Source organism: Quercus suber, unplaced genomic scaffold (assembly GCF_002906115.3).
Source record: "Quercus suber isolate HL8 unplaced genomic scaffold, Cork oak 2.0 scaffold_82, whole genome shotgun sequence".
NCBI classification, from domain to species: domain Eukaryota; kingdom Viridiplantae; phylum Streptophyta; class Magnoliopsida; order Fagales; family Fagaceae; genus Quercus; species Quercus suber.
In genome coordinates this window covers 392583-415239 of record NW_027069547.1, presented here as the reverse complement: position 1 = coordinate 415239, position 22657 = coordinate 392583, and the positions used below count along the sequence as shown (strand labels likewise).

The following is a 22657-nucleotide window of genomic DNA, read 5'->3' as shown; positions in this document are numbered from 1 at the left end:
TAACTTTTAGTTTAAAAGTCAGAATAAGGTCCCATCTGTTTTGGGACGACCCTTAAGGTCAGTAGTTTATGATTCTGCATTTAACTCAATTTTGCCATTTTTGGTAAAATTTGGTAATTTTGTCACCTAATCGCTTAATTAGTGCGAATTAGGGTTTTAAATGTTTTTACTCAGTATTTATATGTTTTGTAGTCGTCAAAGGCAGATTAGACTATTATCAATAAATACAGACATTTTGTCAATTTTCTCTTCTGGTGGATTTCAGTTTTTTCTCCTTGTGGATTCAGGGAAACCCTTCGTGGATTCGAGGTTTACTACCCAGAAACTAATAGTTTAGTTTCTGTTTCGTCAAGAGAGCATCGTGTGTGCTCTTCTTCAGGCTTCCACGACATCATCCTGTAACTTTCTCTGAATATCCAGATTTTTCTTGTTGTCTGTAGAACCAAACAAGATTGTGCTAAATCCCAAGACTGGAACTGCAGTCCATACATGTTTTTGTCTCTTAGAAAGTACAGAGGATTGAACAACTTCATTGATGGAAAGGTAAGACAGAATATGTTGTTGAAGATGGTCTGGCAATTCAGATATCCTGTCCGCAACTATGTAGTTCTTGTGATCCATAAAATGGAAACCTTCCTTCGTATCAACAAAGAATACAAGGTTTATATTAAAAACGCATTGTGTGTTTTCTATGAGTCAGTAAACAAGTACCATACCACACAGGAGATGAGACATACACCAAATAGAATTGTGAGAACCGACTGGCCAGGTACCACACACTTTGTAAATACAAGGTTTATATTATAAATGCATTGTGTGTTTTCTATGAGTCAGTAAACACTAAACAAGTACTGTACCACACAGGAGATGAGACATACACCAAATAGAATTGTGAGAACCGACTGGCCGGGTACTACACACTTTGTCACACACATGAATTTTAATAAAGAATCATTGATTTTTCATGTTCTATTGGTGTTTTCTAACCCAAATCCAACCCAACCCAATTATTATGGGTAAATCCCAACTCACTCAATTATCCAATTATCAAAATTACCAAAATGCCATTAAAGTGAAAAGACCAACACTTTCTTGGATCTCCTTTTCCAAGCAAAATTTGCCAAACAGTGCAATTTTCGAAATTTTTAAGCCGGATAGCACGCGTTCAGACTTAAGTAGTTAGTTAGACTGTTTTTGAAAGTCGAGTTTGGCAAACTCGACTTTGGACTGGAAAACAAACACTATAGTGGCGTTATTTTTTAGTGGCTATAGCAGTGTTTATAGAAAACGCCATTATAGGGTACCATAGCCACTAAAAAAAAGGCCACTATGGTGTTTGTTTTCCAGCCCAAAGTCGAGTTTGCCAAACTCAACTTTCAAAAACATCCAACTAACTAAATAAGTTTGAACGTGTACTATCCGGCTTAAAAATTTAAAAAATTGCACTATTTGGCAAATTTTGCCCCTTTTCCACTATCTCTAGTCTCCACTCCACTTTCCCAGGAAAAAGAAAAAACAAAGAAAAAACTTTTCTTGGATCTAAAATTTCTTTTTCTTTCTCCTCCATTGCCTCCCCACTTCAATTGTGACCAAAAAACTCTCACTTTTGCTCTCTCTTTCTCTCTCTCTCTGTTTGATTTTCGAGAAACTTTCATTTCATTCATTTTCCCTCTCTAACTTTCCCGAGAAAATTCCAATCTGGTGCTTCTCTCTCTCTCTCTCTCTCTCTCTCTCTCTAGAGATTGAATGGCGGGGATGTTGGGATCGGAGCGCGGAGTGTTCTCTGCGTTGGATTTGGAGTGTTTGGAGAGAGATCAAAAACTAACAAACTCAAAAAGAGAGAAAAAATGAAAGCAAAGAAGAGAAACCTTAGTAGTCAACTTGTAGTCTCCCTTCTTCCACTTCCCACTCCTCACATACCGATCGCTTTCACGCATCCTCCTTAGCACAGCCAACATAAGCCTGATGGCGAGGTTAGCGACGTCTTCGGTCGACACGTCGGGGGTGTATGTGACCCTAATCCCCTTCTCCCTGCACTTCGCAAGGTCAATCTTGTCCACTTCAACACTGAAGCTTGACTCAATCTCCAGCCTCGACAATGCCTTGATCAACTCGGCATCGGCATAAGCGGAGGCATATCCGACGATGGCACAGATTGAATTGGTGTGCTCGTTGATGAACTGCCGCTTTTGCGGGGTAGTCCAGAGCTTGAAGAGGTTGTGGTGCCTCTAGAGCTCTTGCTCCAAGTATGAGTTCATCAGGATGAGCATGAGTACTCCAATGGATTCCATGAGTTCGAGAGAGAGAGAGAGAGAGAGAGAGAGAAGTATTTGTAGGCCGAGAAAATGAAGGAAAATGAAAACCCTGAAACACTGAAATGTTTGAGGTTTTTTTTTTTTTTTTTTTTTTTATCTGAAGAGCTGAGTTGAATTTGGGTATATTGTTTTTTGGCTAAATAGGCCTCAATGGGTTTTTAGTTAAAACCCAATAGTCACTGGGTTTAATTAGGTTGATGACCATTTAATCCAATTAATAATTGGGTGGGTTTGGGTTCAATTAGAGTGGGTGAATTTAGGTGAACAAATGGGTTTGAATTCAATTAGAGTGGGTGAATTTAGGTGGACAAATGAGTTTGGGCTTACTTACCAAAACCAATGGTGTTAAACTAAACTAATGCTCCAATAATAATTTGTCACATTGTGATAATCTCTGTTTTAACAATAATAATAATAATAATTTTTTTTAAAAAATGAACACAAAGGAAATCTTGGCCAAATAGGAATAGGATATTAGGATTCGTGCACAACAAATAAATTAGTTTTTGGTAAGGGTATTTGTTTGCGAAAGGCCTTGTAGCTAGGGGTGTTTACAAAACCACTCGGACTACACTTAAACCTACCAAAACCACTCGCAAAAATGGTGTAACTACACTGCACTCACACACACACATATATATTATTTTATGTTAAATATATATTATATGAACTATGCCTTCAAGATTGATTAAATATATATTATATATTAAAACTGTACAACACCAATTAATATATAAGTTTTATTTTATATTTAATATAGATTTTATAAATATTTAACATATATTAAATAGATATTTAGCATATATTAAATATATTTGTTATATATATTTAGTATATATTTGTGATATATATTAAAACAAACCAAACCCCACCACACCGCACAATCAAAGACCACACTGTACCACACGGTGACCGATCTATTAAAGTGCGGTGTGGTGAGGGTTTTAGGAAAACCACACCATGTGGTGCGGTGCTAAATATGGCGAAAAACCACATCGATCAGCATGTGAACACCTCTTAATTGTAGCTTAATTGATTGATACTTCATGATATTTTGAAGAAAATATATAAGGTTCAAATCGTCTCTCCTCATTGTAACTATTGAATTTATCGACACAAAAAGAAAGATTACTTAAGAAAAAAGATTACATCACTATAGTCAATGGGATCGAATGTAGAAGATGCAGAAGCTTTAACAACCCTTCAAGTTATAGAATTTGTGGTGCATATTTTTTGTTGAAAGTGTGCTTAAGCATACTTGTACCTTGACAAAGTGAGAAAAAAATGAGGTTTTAAAAAGTTGTATATAAAAATTAAAAACTAAGCAATCAAGCTCAAGCCAAACAAACTTGTATGAGGTGACAAGGAACAAAGTGAGGTTATTATGTGATATTTCTTTCTCTCATGTCCATAGGAACAATGTTATGTCCACAACATTTTTACTACAAATTTTAAGTGACATGTTGTTACTAGTGGACAAAAAAATAATTCCAGTGATAGGTTCAAATTAGAACTAGTAACAACTTATCACCTAAGATTTGTTATAAAAGTATTATGAATGTAGCACTTCTCAAGAAAATTTAGTAGCTCACTGTTTAGCTCAACATGTTAGGAATATATATATATATATATATAGAGAGAGAGAGAGAGAGAGAGAGAGAGAGAGAGAGAGTATTAATATTTGAATAAAGGATGGAAGGAATATTTATGGTTGGAAGATATTCTACCTTTTGTGAATAGTTTTATATTGCTAAAATTAAATTTATTTTCTCCCAAAATAAAAAGAGTGTTATGATAAATTAAATGTTGGATTGCATTATGTCAGAGGTTAATAACTAATTCATGGTATAAATTTAATAATTTAAAAAAAAAAAAAAANAGATAGTGTAATCTCAAACGAGAGATAGGAAGTATATCATCTTAAAGTCCATATACAAGCATCATGCTGGAACATCAACCCAGACAAACTAACTCAAATTCTCTCACAGACCCGCACACCTATTGAGTTAATGCAAAAAAGCAACACAAGAAAAAGAATCAAGATATTCAACTCAATCTTCAATGTTAAGACCCCAAAACACTCTTCTTCTTCTTCTTCTTCTTTTTTGGCTTTCCAAATAACAAAGTTGAAAGAAAGTATAGTAACCTTCTGGTTCTGGGAATGGCTCAGTGGGTTTGGGTTTGGGGCGCTTGAGTGCGCTCTTGAGGACTAGAATCGGAGGCGGAACTGGCGAAGAAAAAGAAGAAGAGTGTTGTGTCGTTGTTGCTGTTGTCACCCATCTCTGATCTCTCCGTCTGTCTTTCTCTCTGTGTGTAAAATCACTGGGCAACAAATTTACAAATCGAGTAGAAAGGGTATTTTTATTCGGGGCAATTTGGTGTATCCACAATCGGGCCATCGGCCTCATTTTTTTTTTTTTTTCTCTAAATAATAATATTATTTTTACAAATTGTTTTTATTAATTAAGACTGTTTTTTAAATTAATTTTTTTTATAAAATTTTAAAATAAGGACATACTTTTTTGGTTAACAATTTTTTTTTTGATAGGATAACAATTTTTTTATTATGGTACTAATAATATTTAATTTTTTTTAGAATACTAAGTATGTTAACACACACAAGAGGAGAGAGAAGAAAATCTTAAAGAAACTGGCAATCTAATATTTTTTAAAATATTAGTTTAATAATCAAGATATATATATTATATATATATATATATATATATATATTATATACAAGATATAAATTCTACTCTAATCTAATTGTTTGCGTAAAATAATCTGCAAGCGCACAGAATCGTAACAAGTAATAAAGTATTTTAGAAACGAATGTCGAACCCACAAGAATTAACTATGTTATTGAATACCAAAATTCATTAAATTAATTACTATTTGAAAAATTGAAAATAAATGGAACGTTCTACTATTTAAATTAAATTAAACTATTTAATAAAAATAAATCTACAAATAAAAAAAAATTAACAAAGCGTAAAAATCTAACAGTGTAAAAATATAATAAGAATGGATCTAGAGCAGTTGATTTCACCTAACAAATCCCACACAATTTATTCTTCCTAATTATTAAATTCTAATAATCTCCCATTGATGATTTAAAATTCCTTAACAATTTATTCTCTCGAATAATATCAAAAATATCTTTAGCTAACAATTCCATATCTCTATGCGAATTTAATTAACTGGAGACCCATTACATACTTTGAATTTTCTGAAAAATCACACTAATCGCGGTAAAGCATCTCTACTTTCGCTCAACTAATGGTGTTTAATTCTAGAACTAAAATAAAAAACCACCTCTCGGTCTCATTGTAATTCAATTGATCAAACAATAATTTGTAAAAAAAATAGTAAGCATTAAGAATAAGAATTAAACATTCAATCATGGAAATATTAAAAATAAAATAACTCAGAATATAAATTGTGTGTTCATTGCTAGACTACATCACTGCTCTAGAAAATAAAATTTAGTTCATAATAAAAATTGAAAAGAAAACAAATAAAACTTATATTTTCATCTGAATTGGTTGATCAACATGAAGCTCTCGCCTTTATCCTCAGATCCTCCTCCTCAGAAACTCTCCCAAAAAATATTCCTTCAGATGTGAATTAATTTAAAAAACAGTCTTAATTAATAAAAACAATTTGTAAAAATAATATTATTATTTAGGGAAAAAAAAAGAATAGAAAAAAAATGAGGCCGATGGCCCGATTGTGGATACATCAAATTGCCCCGAATAAAAATACCCTTTCTACTCGATTTGTAAATTTGTTGTCCAGTGATTTTACACACACAGATACATACGGATTACAGAGACACACAGAGAGAAAGACAGAGACGGAGAGATAAGAGATGGGTGACAACAGCAACAACGACACAACACTACTACTACTTCTTCTTCTTCTTTTTCTTCTCAAGAGCGCCCTCAAGCGCCCCAAACCCAAACCCACTGAGCCATTCCCAGAACCAGAAGGTTACTATACTTTCTTTCACCGCTTTGTTATTTGAAAAGCCAAAAAAGAAGAAGAAGAAGAAGAAGAAGAAGAGTGTTTTGGGGTCTTAACATTGAAGATTGAATTGAATATCTTGATTCTTTTTCTTGTGTTGCTTTTTTGCATTAACTCAATAGGTGTACGGGTCTGTGAGAGAATTTGAGTTAGTTTGTCTGGGTTGATGTTCCAGCATGATGCTTGTACATGGACTCTAAGATGATATACTTTCTGTCGAAGGTTTTGTTGAATTTGAATGACTATAGAGAATGTTTGGTTAGTAAGAAATTGCAGGAAAAGAAAGTAAAGGGATTTTTAAGCTTTGAATTTTTCGTTGTATGTGGAATGCATAATGTACTCAATTGAGCAATGCAAACTACAGTCCTGCTTAGGTGATGTGTACTAGAATAGCAAGACAATACAAGAAATCAAAGCATAGAACCCAAGATGTTGCTACTTTTGCACCTACATGTTCTTAGTGACAAAATAGATCTGTAGAATGTCTCATTTTTTTGGATTTTGAATTTGTACCATATATAAACTGTCTATCTTCTTGTTTGTGTCTCTTATGAAATATTAGTCTCTTGAAATGAAGCTGACATGTTCATTGTAATTCGCAGCTGCTGCACCTGAAAAACGCTTGAGGTTCAAAACCACAACTGATGCCTCAGAGAAGCAAATTATAGAGGCCATGCAAAAAATAGCTTCACATGTCAAGAACCCCACAAAGTTTGGTAAGGCTTCAAAGTTGGCCATCCAGCTGATTCAAGCGGGAAGTGTGAAGCCAGGAACTAGTGATCACTTCTTTGCCATACTAGAAGCTGCAATGTCTTCGTCCACTTCTTGTACAGATCCTTCAGTGCGAGCAGATTATCATGCATTGTTCTCAGCCGCACAAGATGTCACAGTAGTAAGATTCTGGTCTTTTTGCATACATGAGTTTATTTTTCTCTAAGTTATCACTTATCAATCTTTTGTTAAGAAGAAAACATCTTCCTTATCAATTGTCTAAACTTATGTATTGATTGTAGTGTCTCAGTAAGAAGCAAAAGAATCAACTAACTACATGGATGATCATGGTGGTGGATGCAAATGATTTATACACTGATGACAGCTTTGTGGTATGAACTATACTTGTGCTACCTTTTAGTCGTTCTATTGGCTGATTCATTTATTTAACAATTTTATTCATATTTTGAGTTAATGAGAAGCATATTAAGGTATGCAACAAGTTATGTCAAGAATTTAGTATGTCTTAGTTGATGTACCAGCATTTTTGTTATCAAAGTCAGATACAGTGCTCTTATCCATTTACAGAATGGGAATATGTACATTGTCAATTTGTGCGTGAGTATTTTCCCTTGAACGTCTATGTTGCTTTAATTTTTCGGTAGTTTTAGAAGAATGAAGAAATCTTTGTTGAATGGGTTGGATATAGAAATCTGATTTAAAATTGTATTTATAACATCAATTAAGAGCATTTGTTTATCTTATTTAATGAGATTGTGGTGACATTGATGTTGATATGTTACATTTACAAAAAAAACCAATGAGTGGGTACATAACATTAATATGCGTGAAGTTAAGTCAGGCTGTTTAAGTGCTTTTCTTTTTGGTGTAAATGAAGATAGAAGAAAATGAGTTCTTTTGGAGACTAGGGGTTTGGTTTTCTTGTGAAGTAGGAAAAGAACTTAAATAAGGTTAAAATCTTTAAAGATATCAAATGTAGCCCTCGTATTTCTTTAATTCCAGTCCATACAGCCTTTAGGTCATCTTGGCAGTGTTTTCTACAAGGCAATGAAACTTTAATTTCTTTCAGATTATTGACATTGTTTGCCTCTTATGATGAGTATTGATAATATATATTTTTTATATTGTACATGTTGCATCTGCTGTTTTGTGTCATGTCATTATATACTACCAAATTTAAGGTTTTCAATTATATATGTTGTTTTCTATGTCATACCCTAGTTAATATAACCATAAAATGAACAAAAATTTAATAAAAAACAAAAGATTTTTTTTTTTTTTTTTTTTTTTTCTATTCCTTAGATGTTCTTTGAAAAAAAAAAGCTATTTATGTCCTTTTTGGCTTTAAGGCATAGTGGAGTTGAAATTATTTTTCCTCTATGGAATGACATTTATATGATATAACAGTATGTTTATTTGTTGCTGGCTTTCTGCCAGGGATAATTTGTCTACCAATCACGTAGCAAAATTTGAAAATCTCAATTTTGTTTCAGCTAAGTCCTTATTTCTTAGATCTTTGTATGATTGGATGAAGGCCTTAGGCAGTGTTGGTCCACTTCATATGTTTTAGAATTCATACTTAGCTTGCCACATATTTGAGTTTTCTTTTGTCAAATGGAAATTCTCAGGTATTGTTTGTGGTAGGTGACAGATGTCTCGCTTGGAATTGGATACTATTTGTATTGATCTTTCGAACTTTAGATTGTAATTTCTTAAGAGTTCTTGTATATATCCTGTGTACTTAACATTCTCCTCTTACTAATAAAAATTATTCTTTATTTATGATACTACTTCTATAATGCATTTATGTAAATGTATCTAAATAATTTGCAGTTACCAAAATAAATTCTTTTTTGAAATTCTTGTTTTTAGATCTGGCTCATGTAAACATTGAGTCAATGGGAATCTATCTCTCGTTTGAGATTACACTATCTAAACACATGACATGGCTGTGGGTTCAGGTAGTATGGGGTGTCTTGTGATGTAAAGCTTTTAAAATTCTGGAGGTAGAAGACAGCATGATGACACTGTACTTAGGTGTACATAAACCCATCTGTCAAGATTGATGAGATGCTGACGTAGAAAGACAAATGAAAAACTACATGATTGATTTCAAAAACAATGTAGTTAAACAACATGATGAGTTTATGTTATGTATTGTTCGAATAATGATTATTTATTATATCCTAATAACTAAATTTTTTGGGATAAGTAGTAATTTATCATAGTATCAAAGCAGGTAGTTCTGACCTTGAGACTGGTTACTAATCTACCTCCCATTTAAAAATCCAATGAATTGAGCTCCACTTATAAAGGGGAAGTCTGGGTCCACACGTGAAGACGAGTGTTAGAATAATGATTAAATTTATCATTTTCTAACATTTTAAGCTTTTGGAATAGGTCTAATTTCCTCGTCAAATTAGTGTCTTGACATTTTGGTTTGGCTAAAAAATCTTGCATGAAATTGGCTAATAGCAAAGTCTGGAAAGATAACATTACAAAAAATTGTTGAATATAAAAATCTCATTTAGCTGTATGTTTAACGTCGAAAAAAACAAAATTGGTTGCTTTGCATCTAACTTTGCTAGCTTTTCAATCATTTCATTTTTGGCTATCATTGATTAGATAAGGATGATCTCAAAGCATGACGAGGTAGTAAAAGTACATAACATACTGTACACTTATGATTTTAGGGACAAAATTGGAGAAATCTATGTCATTTTAATGAAGAAATTGCTACTTTTGAAGCTCTAGGGATGGATTGGTAAATTGGCCAAACTTTAAGGACCAAATATGGTGTTTGCCTTTTTTTTTTTTTTCCCTTCCCCCTGGAGAAAGTTTTTGTCGCCTTTGCTTTGTCACATGCATAATTTTCTTTTTCTTATAATTTTTTTTAGCCAAAGATGAATGTGAGATTACATCTGGCTAGGTCTGCAGGGACCTTTTGCATACACATGCTTTCTTACACACATACTTCTACACACTTGCATATGTGAGGAATTTAATAGGTTTTAGATGTTGCACCTCATTTGTTTGGACAAGGAGCTTTTAGCTAATTAATGTGAGGACCATATTAGGTGCTAAGTCTTTGGAATGGTCAAAGATCAACTGTTGGGATTGGCATGAAAGTAACCTATTGATTTAACCACAGTGCAAATTGATAATAGTATTTTACCATGCTTCTTTCTTGAGTCAATCTTGATTGATTTTGCATTGTATATAAAGTCTTATTTGTTTTGGAATTAACCATGCTTAATTATTTTAAAACACAATGATGCTCCAAAAATTATTATTTAATAGCTTAGTTTCATTGACAGCTGGTTTGGGAGGAAGGAATGAAAAGAATAATTTTAGAATATTTTTTCATTTCTTTGTTTGAGAGTTTTAATGGAGTGAATGGAAAGTCCATTTCCTTATTTGGGAGTTTAAGTTGGAGGGAATAGAATGGATAAGAGGGAACCCTTATTTCTCTCTATTCCCTCAAAACCTCAAATTTTCATTCCTCCTAAAATTGGGAGGAATTGGGGGGAAAGGAATTAGATTTTATGAATTTTTTACTAGAATTTCCAAAATACCCCTATATATTTAGCCCTTTATTTTAAAATAGGGGTCTAATAGTAACATTGTTATAAAATAATTCCATTCCTTTCTATCTATGTTGCTCCCTAAACAAGGTTAATTATCTTTCATTCCTTTATTTTAAAACATGCAGACAAAGTTACTTAATTCTATTCCATTCTTTTCCCTTAGTTAAATACATTTTACTCCCAAACAAAGCCTAAGTTATCAGTCTTCTAAACAAGATGGGTTTAAGAACTCTTCCTATTCCTTTTAGCCCTTGGTCTTGGCCCAGCTGGTAAGGGGTGGGGTCTTATAGGGTTAGGTCCTAGGTTTGAATGTTACCAGTCAAAAGAAATAGGCATTCCTTTCCCCCCAAATAGTCCATATAGAGGCTATAGTAGTGCAATTCCAGATTCAGCTATGAATATTGGTCAAACAATCCTTTCCAAAGGAGAATAAATATAGAAGATGAAAGAAATGGAGACAAATAAATTTTTGTTAGTTTATATATCAAAGAAAAAATGAATAAATAATCACATTTTGATTGGTTGTGTGTGGAGCTTGATCTACTATACACCTTACCATGTGCCGCATGGACAATTTGCAACCCTAGTAATATTTGAATAAGACTGTACTAAATATATATTACTAGATTCTTACATTGAATAATCTTATGCTTCAAGGTCGCCCATTGGCAAATCATTATTGTACATGTAATGAGGAATCTGTGGATCACCTTCTTATTTTTTGTTTGTTAGCTCATTCTCTGTGGGTGCATATGCTTCGGCTGTTTGGGATTCATTGGGTCATACCAGGTTCTGTTGCTAACTTATTATTTTGTTGGCAACAATGGCTTGGGAAACATAATTCCGATATTTGGAATTTGGTTTCAGGCTGTCTGATGTGAATTATTTGGACAAAACATAATCGGCGTTCTTTCAAGGATATTGAGAAATCTTTGGCTCGGTTGATAGATTGGTGCCAATGGACACTCTTAGATTGGTCTCGGTGTTGGGGTCTCTTGAACTGTTCTTTTCTTAATGATTTTCTGTAGTCTCTTAGCATAGCTTTTTGAGTCCTTTGTTTCTCTATTTTTTGTGTTGTTTTCTGTTCATTATTGTGAACACCCTATGTTCTTTCCTCTATTTCTTTTTTGAAAATATTACTTTCTTGCCTAACTTGTCAAATATATATATATATATATATTACTTTCTTGCCTATCAAAAAAAAAAAAATCCTTGTAACTCCTTTTATTATCTTCACTGTAGAAGATGCAGAAGCTCCATTGATAATTTGGGTGAATCTCGTAAATCTGGTGTTCTTGTGTCTATGCTTTGATCCTTTTTTTCCCCAATCTTGGTTTTTCGCATCTCACAAATCTTTGGTTTCATGTTTCCTCATTCTTTTTATTGGTAAGTTACACATGCACCAAGTGGTTTTTGAAGTTTGAACCACAATCTCACCCTCTATCCCCTCTTGTGGGAAGAGGAAATTCCCTGAGTTTGTCACTAGTTGTCTTGCACATGATGAATGTGTGTTTAAGTAAAAGATTATTTTTTCCTCGTTGTAGAATTTCATAAATACGCTAGTCTTCTTCAGTTATGTCACACTGGGAAAAAGTTTTGGCTTAAAGAGAAGCTTAGATTATTCAAGTGGCTGACTAATACAGTACTCAGGATACTAGATTTTGTGCTGGATTGACAAATACCTAGATGAGAGTGCTGATAAGGATATATACGCCTCCCCCAAAAAGGTTCATAAGTTTACTCTGAGGAATAACATAGGTAGATCACTAGATGTTTATAAGGAAAGAGAAATTAAGGCAGGTTGACAGGGATGTCACCTCCATTAAAATAAGGGCAAAACACAGTTTAGATTCTTTCTGTGTGATGCTTTTTTTTTTTTTTTAAAAAAAAAAAAAAAAAAAAAAAAAAAAAAAAAAAAAAAAAAAAAAAAAATTGTAGACTTTCTGTTTGATGTTAAATATTCCTGTTAGTTATATTCTGACCCAAGGCTATAAATCTTGGAGTCGGAGGAACTTTCAAATTTCAAAGACAGCATTTGATTATAATGTTGACTTCTATTGAAAGTCAGAAGAGGCTGTCTCAATGAAGGAAATTATAGACAAGGATTTTAATTCTGTGATCCGATTTTTAGACTTGTTTTGTCTTATACTCTGATTAGGAAACTGATAAGCGTTCTTTGATTCATTTTACTTGTCATTATCAGGGTACACCATTGCCTAAGATTTTTCTGCAGTTTATTATATAGATATATGTATGAAAATCCATTAGAAAACGGCGTAAAATCAGTAATAACTGTAATTAAATAAATAAACATAAGCACATTTTTTGTTGTTCAGCTTAAATTTTATTCTCTTCAGATAATTGTATCTAGAATTTTATTTTATTTTTGTCTGAATGTAATACACTTATTTATAATAGATTGAAAGCTCATGTCCACATGAAAAGTTATGTTTTTTTATTCTTTTATTTTATTTTTTTTTTATAGAGAAATTATGTTGTATGGGAACTCATTTTGGTTTCCATTTTAGTATGAGTTTGCCAATTACTTTTAGACAACCTAGAGACAGTGGCTTCAATTGGTTAAGTGGTTTTTGGGACTTGAATTTATCTTTGTTCCTGCCAAGGACCTTGAGCTCAACTAACATCTCATGGTATTTCCAGCGGAGATGTTTAGGATTCAAATAGCCCCTCCTCTATTTTTACTACCAAATATTTCCCTGTTCTTGCGAGTGCAGCGGAAAGTTTTACTTGTAAGCTGTGATGAAGAATGTTCTATTTACTTCCTGGTTGTCATCCAATTGATGATGACATATCGGCATATAGGCATCGAGTTTTGTTATGGTGTGTTTCTAATGCTGCTTGGATGATGTAGATCTTGATTTTTGATGCATCATGTTTTTATTTTTATCTTTTCATATAGGAAATTCAAAGTACAATTTGTGCATCTTATCATATCTTAGTTTTGGGGTATAGCTTGGCCCAAGGATTAATAATGACGGACATGTTATAGTACTTCATTTGTGGTAGTCCTGAACTACCAACATATGTTTCATTTTTTTTTTTAACCATGGCTGACTATTCGTTTTGTCCATATAGTTTTCAAAAACAGCTAGACGGATTAAAGAAGCCATAGCTAATCTCCCTATTGCAACTGAGGATGATGACAGAGATGAAGCGGCAGCTCTGCAAGATGAAACAGAATCGACAGATGAAGATAGTGCAATGAAGCAGGATGTATTAGTTGGTGTTAGGTTCTAAAGGTTTAGGAATTTATGTATTTAGAACTCTAATTTGTAATATTTGCAAACCATGATCAAAATGATATGTTTAGTCTTGTTATAGTGTGCTCAAAGTTGTTTAATTATTGTAAAGTTGGAATCGAGAGACTGTAGATGCATTGGGGCATTTCGGTCTGGCTTGATCGATCGAAGAATAGATTCGATCGATCGAAAGTCGACCATATTGCGTTTTCTGCAGAATTTCCAACTCAGCCCTAACTCATTAAACGTTTAGGGTTTTATGTTTTTGCTCTAGGTATATAAAGCAAAACCCTAGCCACGTTTTTAGAGTTGCTCCAGTTGTATTGTTGCTCATACATTGCTGTTTTGTGTAAATCTTTTGTGAGATCTAGAGGAGCTTTCCTTTACACAAAGCTTAGGGTTTTCAAGTTAGAGATAGTATCAACATCTTGATGATCAACTTGGTTGCTACCATTGAAGCTTAAAGAATATCAAGCGTGGGTGTTTGTAGCTGATTGAAGAATCCAAGAAAGAAGGAGTCCGTGGATTCGGAGCTTGCACGTGGTCGTGTTAGTAAGTTCTACTGGTGGGTAGTATTAGGAAGTCGAGCGGGGAGCTTGTAGTCCTTTTGTATGAACTTCGATTCTTTCATAGTAGATTCAGGTTTGCCTTTAGGATCGGTGGGTCAAATCCTCCCCAGGTTTTTACCGTGTGGTTTTCTAGGTGATCATATCATTGTGTCTTTTATTATTCCGCTGTTTTATTATTTTGATATGATTATTTAATTGCTTTAAGCTAGAATTGTATAATTTGACTAAGTAACAACTTGGCTAATTAATCTAGGCTAACCAATCTGGTTGTTCTAAGGGGTCTAAAACCGCTCAAGTGGTATCAGAGCAGGTAGCTCTTTTGTTTGAGATTTTTTGATCTCTGAGCTGATCCTTAACCCCTGTTGTCATGGAGCATAGACACTCTCTTGTTGTTCCTCCTCACTTTGATGGGAATAACTATGCTTATTGGAAAGTAAGGATGAAAGCATTCCTGAAATCCATTGATAAGAGAGTTTGAAATTCCGTTGAGTACGGATGGGAGAAGTCCACTACTCCTGTGAGTAAGTGGCAAACTTCTGAAAAAGAAGCAGCTGGTTTCAATAGCAAAGTTATGAATGCCATCTTCAATGCTGTTTCTATAGAGGAATTTAAGAGGATCTCTAATGTTGAGGTTGCTCATATTGCTTGGAAAATCCTCCAAACTATACATGAAGGCACAAAGGCAGTTATGATAAACAAACTGCAGCAATTAACTTCTAGGTTTGAGAGCATTAGAATGTCTGATGATGAATCATTTGATGAATTTTATGCCAAACTGAATGATATTGTTAATTCTGCTTTTAATTTGGGTGAAATCTATGATCAACCTAAAATTGTTAGAAAGATACTTAGATCTTTAACTGAAGACTTTAGACCCAAAGTGACTGTCATCACTGAAAGAAAGGATGTGGACTCCATCCCTGTTGATGAGCTTGTAGGATCTCTTCAGTCCTATGAGTCTGACCTACCTAAAGTGAACAAGTCCAAATCAATGGCTCTTAAGTCAGTTGATGATGTTGATGGTGGTGGATTTGATGATGAGCTCTCTGCTACAAAGATTGCCTATCTTGCTAAAAACTTCAAAAACTTTCTTAGAAATACCAACAGAAAGGCAAGAGGTACATACACTGCTGAACCTAGAAATTTTAGGAAGAATGATCCCACTAAGGTTAATAACTTTGAAAAACCTAGAGAAAAAGTTGGTCAATCTTCAAATAATTCTTTGGATCCTCAGTGTTTTGGCTGTCAAGGGTATGGTCATGTGAAATCTGAATGTCCTACATTCTTGGTCAATCTCCAAATAATTCTTTGGATCCTCAGTGTTTTGGCTGTCAAGGGTATGGTCATGTGAAATCTGAATGTCCTACATTCTTGAGGACTAAGGGTAAAGCTATGGCTATAACCCTTAGCGATAATGAGGTTTCTGATGATGAGTCCGGATGTGATGAGGATGGAAACTTCATTGCTTTCACTGTTATAGCTGTAGTCAATGAAAGCATATTTGTTGAAGAGAACCCTTCTGATGGGGAACTCTCTGAGGATGCAGATCTTCAAGAGGCCTATAATAAACTTTGCAAAATTACTGCAAGGGATGCTATGAATGTAGAACTTGGCCTGAAGAAAATTGAATCTCTTGAGCTTGAAAAGAAAAATTTGCTTGTTAAACTGTTTGATGCTAATGATCTTTTGAACAATGTTAAATCTGAGAATATGCTTTTGGTTGATAAAGTTAAAACTTTGGAACATGATTTATCTGTTGCTAGATCTGCTAGTTCTAAACTTGATCACATGCTGAATGTTCAAAAGTATCCTTCTGATAAATCTGGGTTAGGATATATTGAAAGCATCTTTGATTCTGCACCACATTCCACGAATTTTGTTCCTTCATCTTCTTCTGAACCTTCTGTGAGTGAGGTTGTGAGTGAAACTGTCAAACCACCTGTGAGTGAGGTAGTCAAACCTGTAGAAGTTTCACCTCCTAAGAAGATTAGGATTGATTTGAGAGAAACTAAACCTACCCTTTCTAAGAACAAGATGCATGGTAAACCTACTTGGGTTTGTCATTTTTGTGGTAAGTCTGGACACATTTGTCCTAACTGTTACAAGCTTCAAGCTGCTAAGAGAGCAAACAAACCAAAAGTGTCTGTGTCTCAAGCACAAGATCCTATGATACTTATTGGTGAATTAGTAAAGGTGTTGAACCTTTATTCCAATCCTGAAGTTGGAAATCACTCGAATGTGAATAAGAACTCCAATACTCGTGATGCATCTAAAAGGTTTTGGATGCAAAAGACTTGACCTAATTAAGTCTTTCTGACATGGTCCTTGTGCTTCATTGCTCATTCCTTTGTGACTATTGTTCTTTGGTTTTTTTGTGTTTTTTTTGTTTTTGTTTCTAGGGTTTGCATTACATTACATTCATGCATTTCATTTTAGGACTTATTTGTTTTCTTTTAAATAAAATAAAATAAAATAAAAAAAAGGAGAAAAGCAAAAAGCAAAAATGTGTTTGACGTTGTTTTCTTGGTTTCTGAAAACAAGGTTGGTCAATTTATTTACACATATTATGTCCTATGTACCTTATTTAGTTTTGATGAACTTATTTATTGCACTTTACTAGTTGAAACTTTGTAGTGCATGTTGTGTGGGAAAGATGTTTATGGTGTTTATCATTTTGTCTTAATCTTGAAGTCACATGTTATTTGACTGTCGGACTTAATCCTTTTGAGAAAGGCATAAATAACCATCTCACCACTGTTTACTAGCCTATCATGAACACCTTAGTGCATATCGTAAGATTTTGTGCTCGAGAAAGTGTAGCACATGCACAAAAAGAACATAAGGTGTAGCCTCTTTAATTGCTTAATGCTTAAAATTGGTGTGTACTATTAGGCTTGATGCCAATTCACATAATTAAAACTAGTGTGTACTATTAGGCTTGATGCCATCTCACATAAACAAAATTGATGTGTACTATTAGGCTTGATGCCATCTCATAAACAAAAAAAAATGAGGCAAAAATACAAGAAACTTACATGATTGCAAACTTTTGTTCTAGGAGATGTGGGAGTTATAGGATGTAACTCTTTAGGTGATAGTCTCTTTTAAATTCTATGTGATGGATTTTGTAGACTTTGTGATTGATTGCTATTCACATATCACCTCACATGTATCTCAAGTTTATGCTAGTTGCACACACTACACAAGTTACTCTTTGCTAAACTTTGTACATGTTATTGTGTATGTTTTTGGTCTGACCAACCAAGTTTGAAGATACTTTGAGAATTATGCAAAACATTTTTTTGCTTGTGAATTTGAAAGGAAGAATGGCTGAAATTATCTTTGAAGAAACTGGGATTAAAAATTTGGGTTTTTGAAAAAACATTCCATCTCATACTCATGCATTTTTTCTGTAATTTAATGCTTTGAGGAGTTATTTTCAAAATATGGTTTGTGCTTTTCAAACCTGTGATTTTTCTCAAAAATTTTGTGAGCCTCTGCCTAGTTCGATCGATCCAGTCTGATTTTTGATCAATCGAAAAAGTTCTTTATTTTGTTGAAAAATGACTGTCTCATTCGATCGATCGAATGTATTTTTCGATCAATCGAAAGTCGCGAATCAGGTTTTTAAAAACACTGTTCTTGACTTTTTCAAAAGTTTTCAAAAGTCTTTTCTCTCTCTCCGACTTGGCAAGCTCAACTATTCCAATTTTTTGTCATTTTCCTCCGGATTTTTTGCAAGGAATCTCTTTCCTCAAGCCGGTAAGACTCTTTTACCCTTCTTTTTGAATTTATTTTCATGATTTCATGCATAAATCGATGCATTTGAGGGAGATTTTCGGACTAAGCATTTTTGGGATTTTCTGTTGATTCAAGCCCTATTTTGTGCAATTGATCATTGGGTTTTTGTAGGGACACATCATAAACATGATCCTTGCTTGTTAATTTGATCAATTTTGGGTTTGGTGAAAAATTGAAAAAAATCTAGGGTTTGTTCTTAATCTGATTAGGGGCTTTTGTTAAATTAGGTAGAATTTGATGAAATTGGCTTGTTGTGTTGATGTAATTAAGCATTATAATCTATGTACTGTATTTTGTAATGCTCAATTCATCAATTTGTTTAAAAATTTCAACAAGTGGTTTTCAATTTTTGGGGTTTTTGATAGAAATTCCCTGCTCAAGCTAATTTTGTCAATTTAATCTCAATTGAACTTAATTGCTTACTGCATTAGTACATGCATCATGGCATTGTATTTGTTCATGCATCATATAGATTTTCGTTCTATTGTTTTTTGTGCTAACTTGCAGTCTGCCCTTGGTTTGTTTTTTTGTGTTCTTTTGGTTTTCTCTTTGTGTCTCTGTCCTTTCCTTAGCATCATGCTTAGGAAGACTAGAGCTCGTAGGACTATTCCCTCCTCTTCTCCATCCCCTCCTTCCTTTGACCGTGAGAAGTTTCCGAGTGAGAAAAACCAAGAGATTTTTGAGAAGCTAAACCTTAGAAGAAAGATTTGGGTTGAGCGTTCTGTTCTGTTAGATGAACTTGATCCCGCCATTAGGGCAAACTTTGAACGTCGGGGCTGGTTACCCTTGGTGGATGTTTCTGATCCTCCTCCACCTTCTGCCTTGATTAGAGAGTTCTTTTCGAATATCTCTATCCGCATCTATGATTTCAACACTTTGGTAAAGAGTTGGATACGAGGCATAGAGTACACCATTACTCCTCAGGTAGTGGCTGATGCTCTAGGGGTACCATTGGTTCAGAATCCTGTTTATCCGTATGACGAGTCTCCCGAGTTGAGCAACGTTTTGTCTTACATCACTGGGACTACTGTCCAGTGGGGTTCTGATCCTAGGATCAATTCTACTGAGTTCTCCGGGTTGCACTATCTGTTCTTTAGGATAGGTTGTCATTCTATCTGGCCTATTTCTCATGTTCACACCATTCCTCTTGAGAAGTGTGTGTTTTTGTACGCCTTGGTTACTGATGCTCCTATTAGTTTTCCCCATCTTTTTCTTCGTTCTTTGAACGATGTTTATAAGAGTTCATCTACTTCTCATGCTCTTGTTCATCCTATTTTTATTCATAGGATTTTGCTTTATCTTGATCTTAGTGGCTTCCCTTCCTCTGAGCCCGTTCATGTGATAGCTCCCATAGGTGCGTCTTTTCTTCGACAGAGGGCCGCTCATCTTCGAGCTGGTTCTAAACACCTTAGGTTTGAGTCGTCTAGTAATGCACCTCCTCCTTCTTCTTCTGCAAGTCTTGCTGGTGAGGATGTTCCTGATCTAGTTTGTGATGATGCTGCTGATGTTCCTCCACCTCCTTCGGCCCACTTTGATGTTCGTCGTACTCTGGAGACTGTCATGACCGTTCAGGCAGCTCATGGTCAGATTTTGGTGGACTTACTAGATGAGATTCGTGCGCTCCGAGCTGACTTTGCGCGTCTTTATTCACCCTCACCACCTCCTTTTGATGGCAACTTATGATTGCCCTTTGGCATTCCGTTACAAAAAGTGGGAGTGGAGTTTTGACTTATAGAGGAGTTTTTGTAGTTAGGAGGAGATTTTTTTTTTGTTACTTTTTGTTTGTGAGGAGCTTGTAGAGTTTTTAGATTGTATCTAGGTGCTTCACTTTGTATATTATTTTTGGGGATATTCATGTTAGGGGGAGTAACATTGATTGATATACATGTTATATTCATTGATTCTTGTTGCTTTGTGATTCACTGCTTATTAATTTATATTTATGAGTTGTTCATTCATATATGTCTTTATTTTGTGTTGTGTGAATCTTACAAGAATGTTATACCTGTTGTTTTACTCTTTTCCGTCACACATGCGTTTATGCGTTTGTTGAGTATTTCAGGAATATACAGGTTGATTCAACTAAGCTGCTGTCTACACTTGCAACCGATGGATAGTAGTTAGGGTTGAATTTGAGTTTATGAGCATTATCTTTGTAAAGGGCTTTTTACTTATAAAACTTTGAGCTTTTAATTAGGGTTTTGTCACGGATTGCCAAAGGGGGAGTTTGTTAGATTCTAAAGGTTTAGGAATTTATGTATTTAAAACTCTAATTTGTAATATTGGCAAACCATGATCAAAATGATATGTTTAGTCTTGTTATAGTGTGCTCAAAATTGTTTAATTATTGTAAAGTTGGAATCGAGAGACTGTAGATGCATTGGGGCATTTCGGTCTGGCTCGATCAATCGAAAAATAGATTCGATCGATCGAAAGTCGACCGGATTGCGTTTTCTGCAGAATTTCCAACTTAACCCTAACTCATTAAACGTTTAGGGTTTTATGTTTTTGCCCTAAGTATATAAGGCAAAACCCTAGCCACGTTTTTAGAGTTGCTCCAGTTGTATTGTTGCTCATACATTACTGTTTTGTGTAAATCTTTTGTGAGATCTAGAGGAGCTTTCCTTTACACAAAGCTTAGGGTTTTCAAGTTAGAGATAGTATCAACATCTTGATGATCAACTTGGTTGCTACCATTGAAGTTTAAAGAATATCAAGCGTGGGTGCTTGTAGCTGATTGAAGAATTCAAGAAAGAAGGAGTCCGTGAATTCGGAGCTTGCATGTGGTCGTGTCAGTAAGTTCTACTGGTGGATAGCATTAGGAAGTCGAGCGAGGAGCTTGTAGTTCTTTTGTATGAACTTCGATTCTTTCATAGTAGATTCAGGTTTGCCTTGAGGATCGGTGGGTCAAATCCTCCCCAGGTTTTTAACGTGTGGTTTCCTGTGTGATCATATCATTATGTCTTTTATTATTCCGCTACTTTATTATTTTGATATGATTATTTGATTGCTTTAACCTAAAATTGCATAATTTGACTAAGTAACAACTTGGCTAATTAATCTAGGCTAACCAATCTGATTGTTCTAAAGGGTCTAAAACCGCTCAGTTGGTGTTCCAGCTGAAGAACATTTGGAAGAGTCCGATCCATTTGGGCTCGACGCTATGCTTTCTACTGTACTTAAAAAAGGTTTCATTAAGGGAAAGAAAGATGCAACAACCAAGATCAATGTGGAAGTAGAAGAGAATAAAAGATTCATCAAGTCACAAAGGGAGGCCTTGATTACATGTCTTGAGATTGCTGCTCGAAGATATAAGACTCCGTGGTAATAGTCAATGCCTACTTACGAGGAAATGTTTCTCGAGTTTCTTAAATGCTCATGCTTTGTGGCGCCTTCTCCAATGTATTTTTTATAAATTTTTTATCCTAAGAGTTAAGTTTTTTTCTTTTGTAGGTGCCAAACAGTTATAGACATCTTAGTTAAGCACGCATTTGATAATGTAGCGAGGTTCACAACTCGACAAAGGGATGCCATAGAGAAACTTTAGGCTTCTATACGAGAACAACAAACTCATAGGAAGCAAGGGATTTCTGTAAATGGGAAACTTGATGTTAATGGATTTGAATGGCTTCAGCAAAAATATTCTACTGAAAAGATCAGCATTCGGCATTCTGTTGGAGGTAGTGGAGATCGTCGTGCCTAGCAGTGGCTTGGTTAAAACTGTGTATATCATCATGTAGGATGTCAACAAACCCTCTTAACCCCTTAACTAGAAAATGGGGGGAAAAAGATCATCGAGAATCTATTTGTTCGAATGTAAATTGCATTTTCTTAATTGATACGCTAAGATATCATTTAGAAGTCTCCACTTTCATGATTAAGGTAAATAATCTTAAATGATATGCTATAATCTTCACAGATGAGATGCTCACATTCACCATTAACTTGTTATTTAGTTAATTCTGGAATTTCGATGATATTTGTGAAATTTTCATTTTCTTTATATATGAAATTTAAATATTACATGGTGCAGGCAAAGTACTAGTGGACATAAAACTTGTTGTACATGATAAACAAGCAACACACATGGATACGTCTTTACATTTAGGCAAAATCCATATGAGTAGTATCAATTGAGGATCTTGTCACAAATTCAATTATGATTATAAATATATATAACCACTCTTTATAACCTGTAGAGAATTGAAAAATGTTAAAGTCACATCAGCAGTTTGTAAAAATGTTATAAAATAATTTGTGTTTGTAACATTACTCTAGATGTACATATGCAATTATGATAACACATCTCATTTTGTGCAATAACAATGGGGACCGAACTCACTTTTCGCACATTTTCCAGTGAGATAGAA

The 22657-nt window shown here is 34.3% G+C and overlaps 1 protein-coding gene and 1 pseudogene across 1 annotated transcript; one reads left to right on the top strand and one right to left on the bottom strand.

Annotated features, from left to right (window-relative positions):
* Positions 1 to 375: 375 nt before the first annotated feature.
* On the bottom strand, positions 376 to 2291 carry LOC112006291 (glyoxylate/hydroxypyruvate/pyruvate reductase 2KGR). Its single transcript, XM_065773897.1, has 3 exons — positions 2277 to 2291; positions 1869 to 2180; positions 376 to 636 (listed from the first exon to the last, which is right to left on the bottom strand). Exons 1-3 carry the CDS (start codon positions 2289 to 2291, stop codon positions 376 to 378), a joined length of 588 nt encoding a protein of 195 aa, XP_065629969.1.
* Positions 2292 to 6105: 3814 nt separating this feature from the next.
* Positions 6106 to 22005, top strand: LOC112006292 (uncharacterized; annotated as a pseudogene).
* Positions 22006 to 22657: the final 652 nt, after the last annotated feature.

What these genes read in the sequence shown, in the direction of transcription:
- LOC112006291 (XM_065773897.1), bottom strand. An exon ending in ACTACAAGTTGACTACTAAG is followed by an intron (nt 637 to 1,868) that starts GTTTCTCTTCTT and finishes GTTGATACGAAG; the next exon opens with GAAGGTTTCCATTTTATGGA.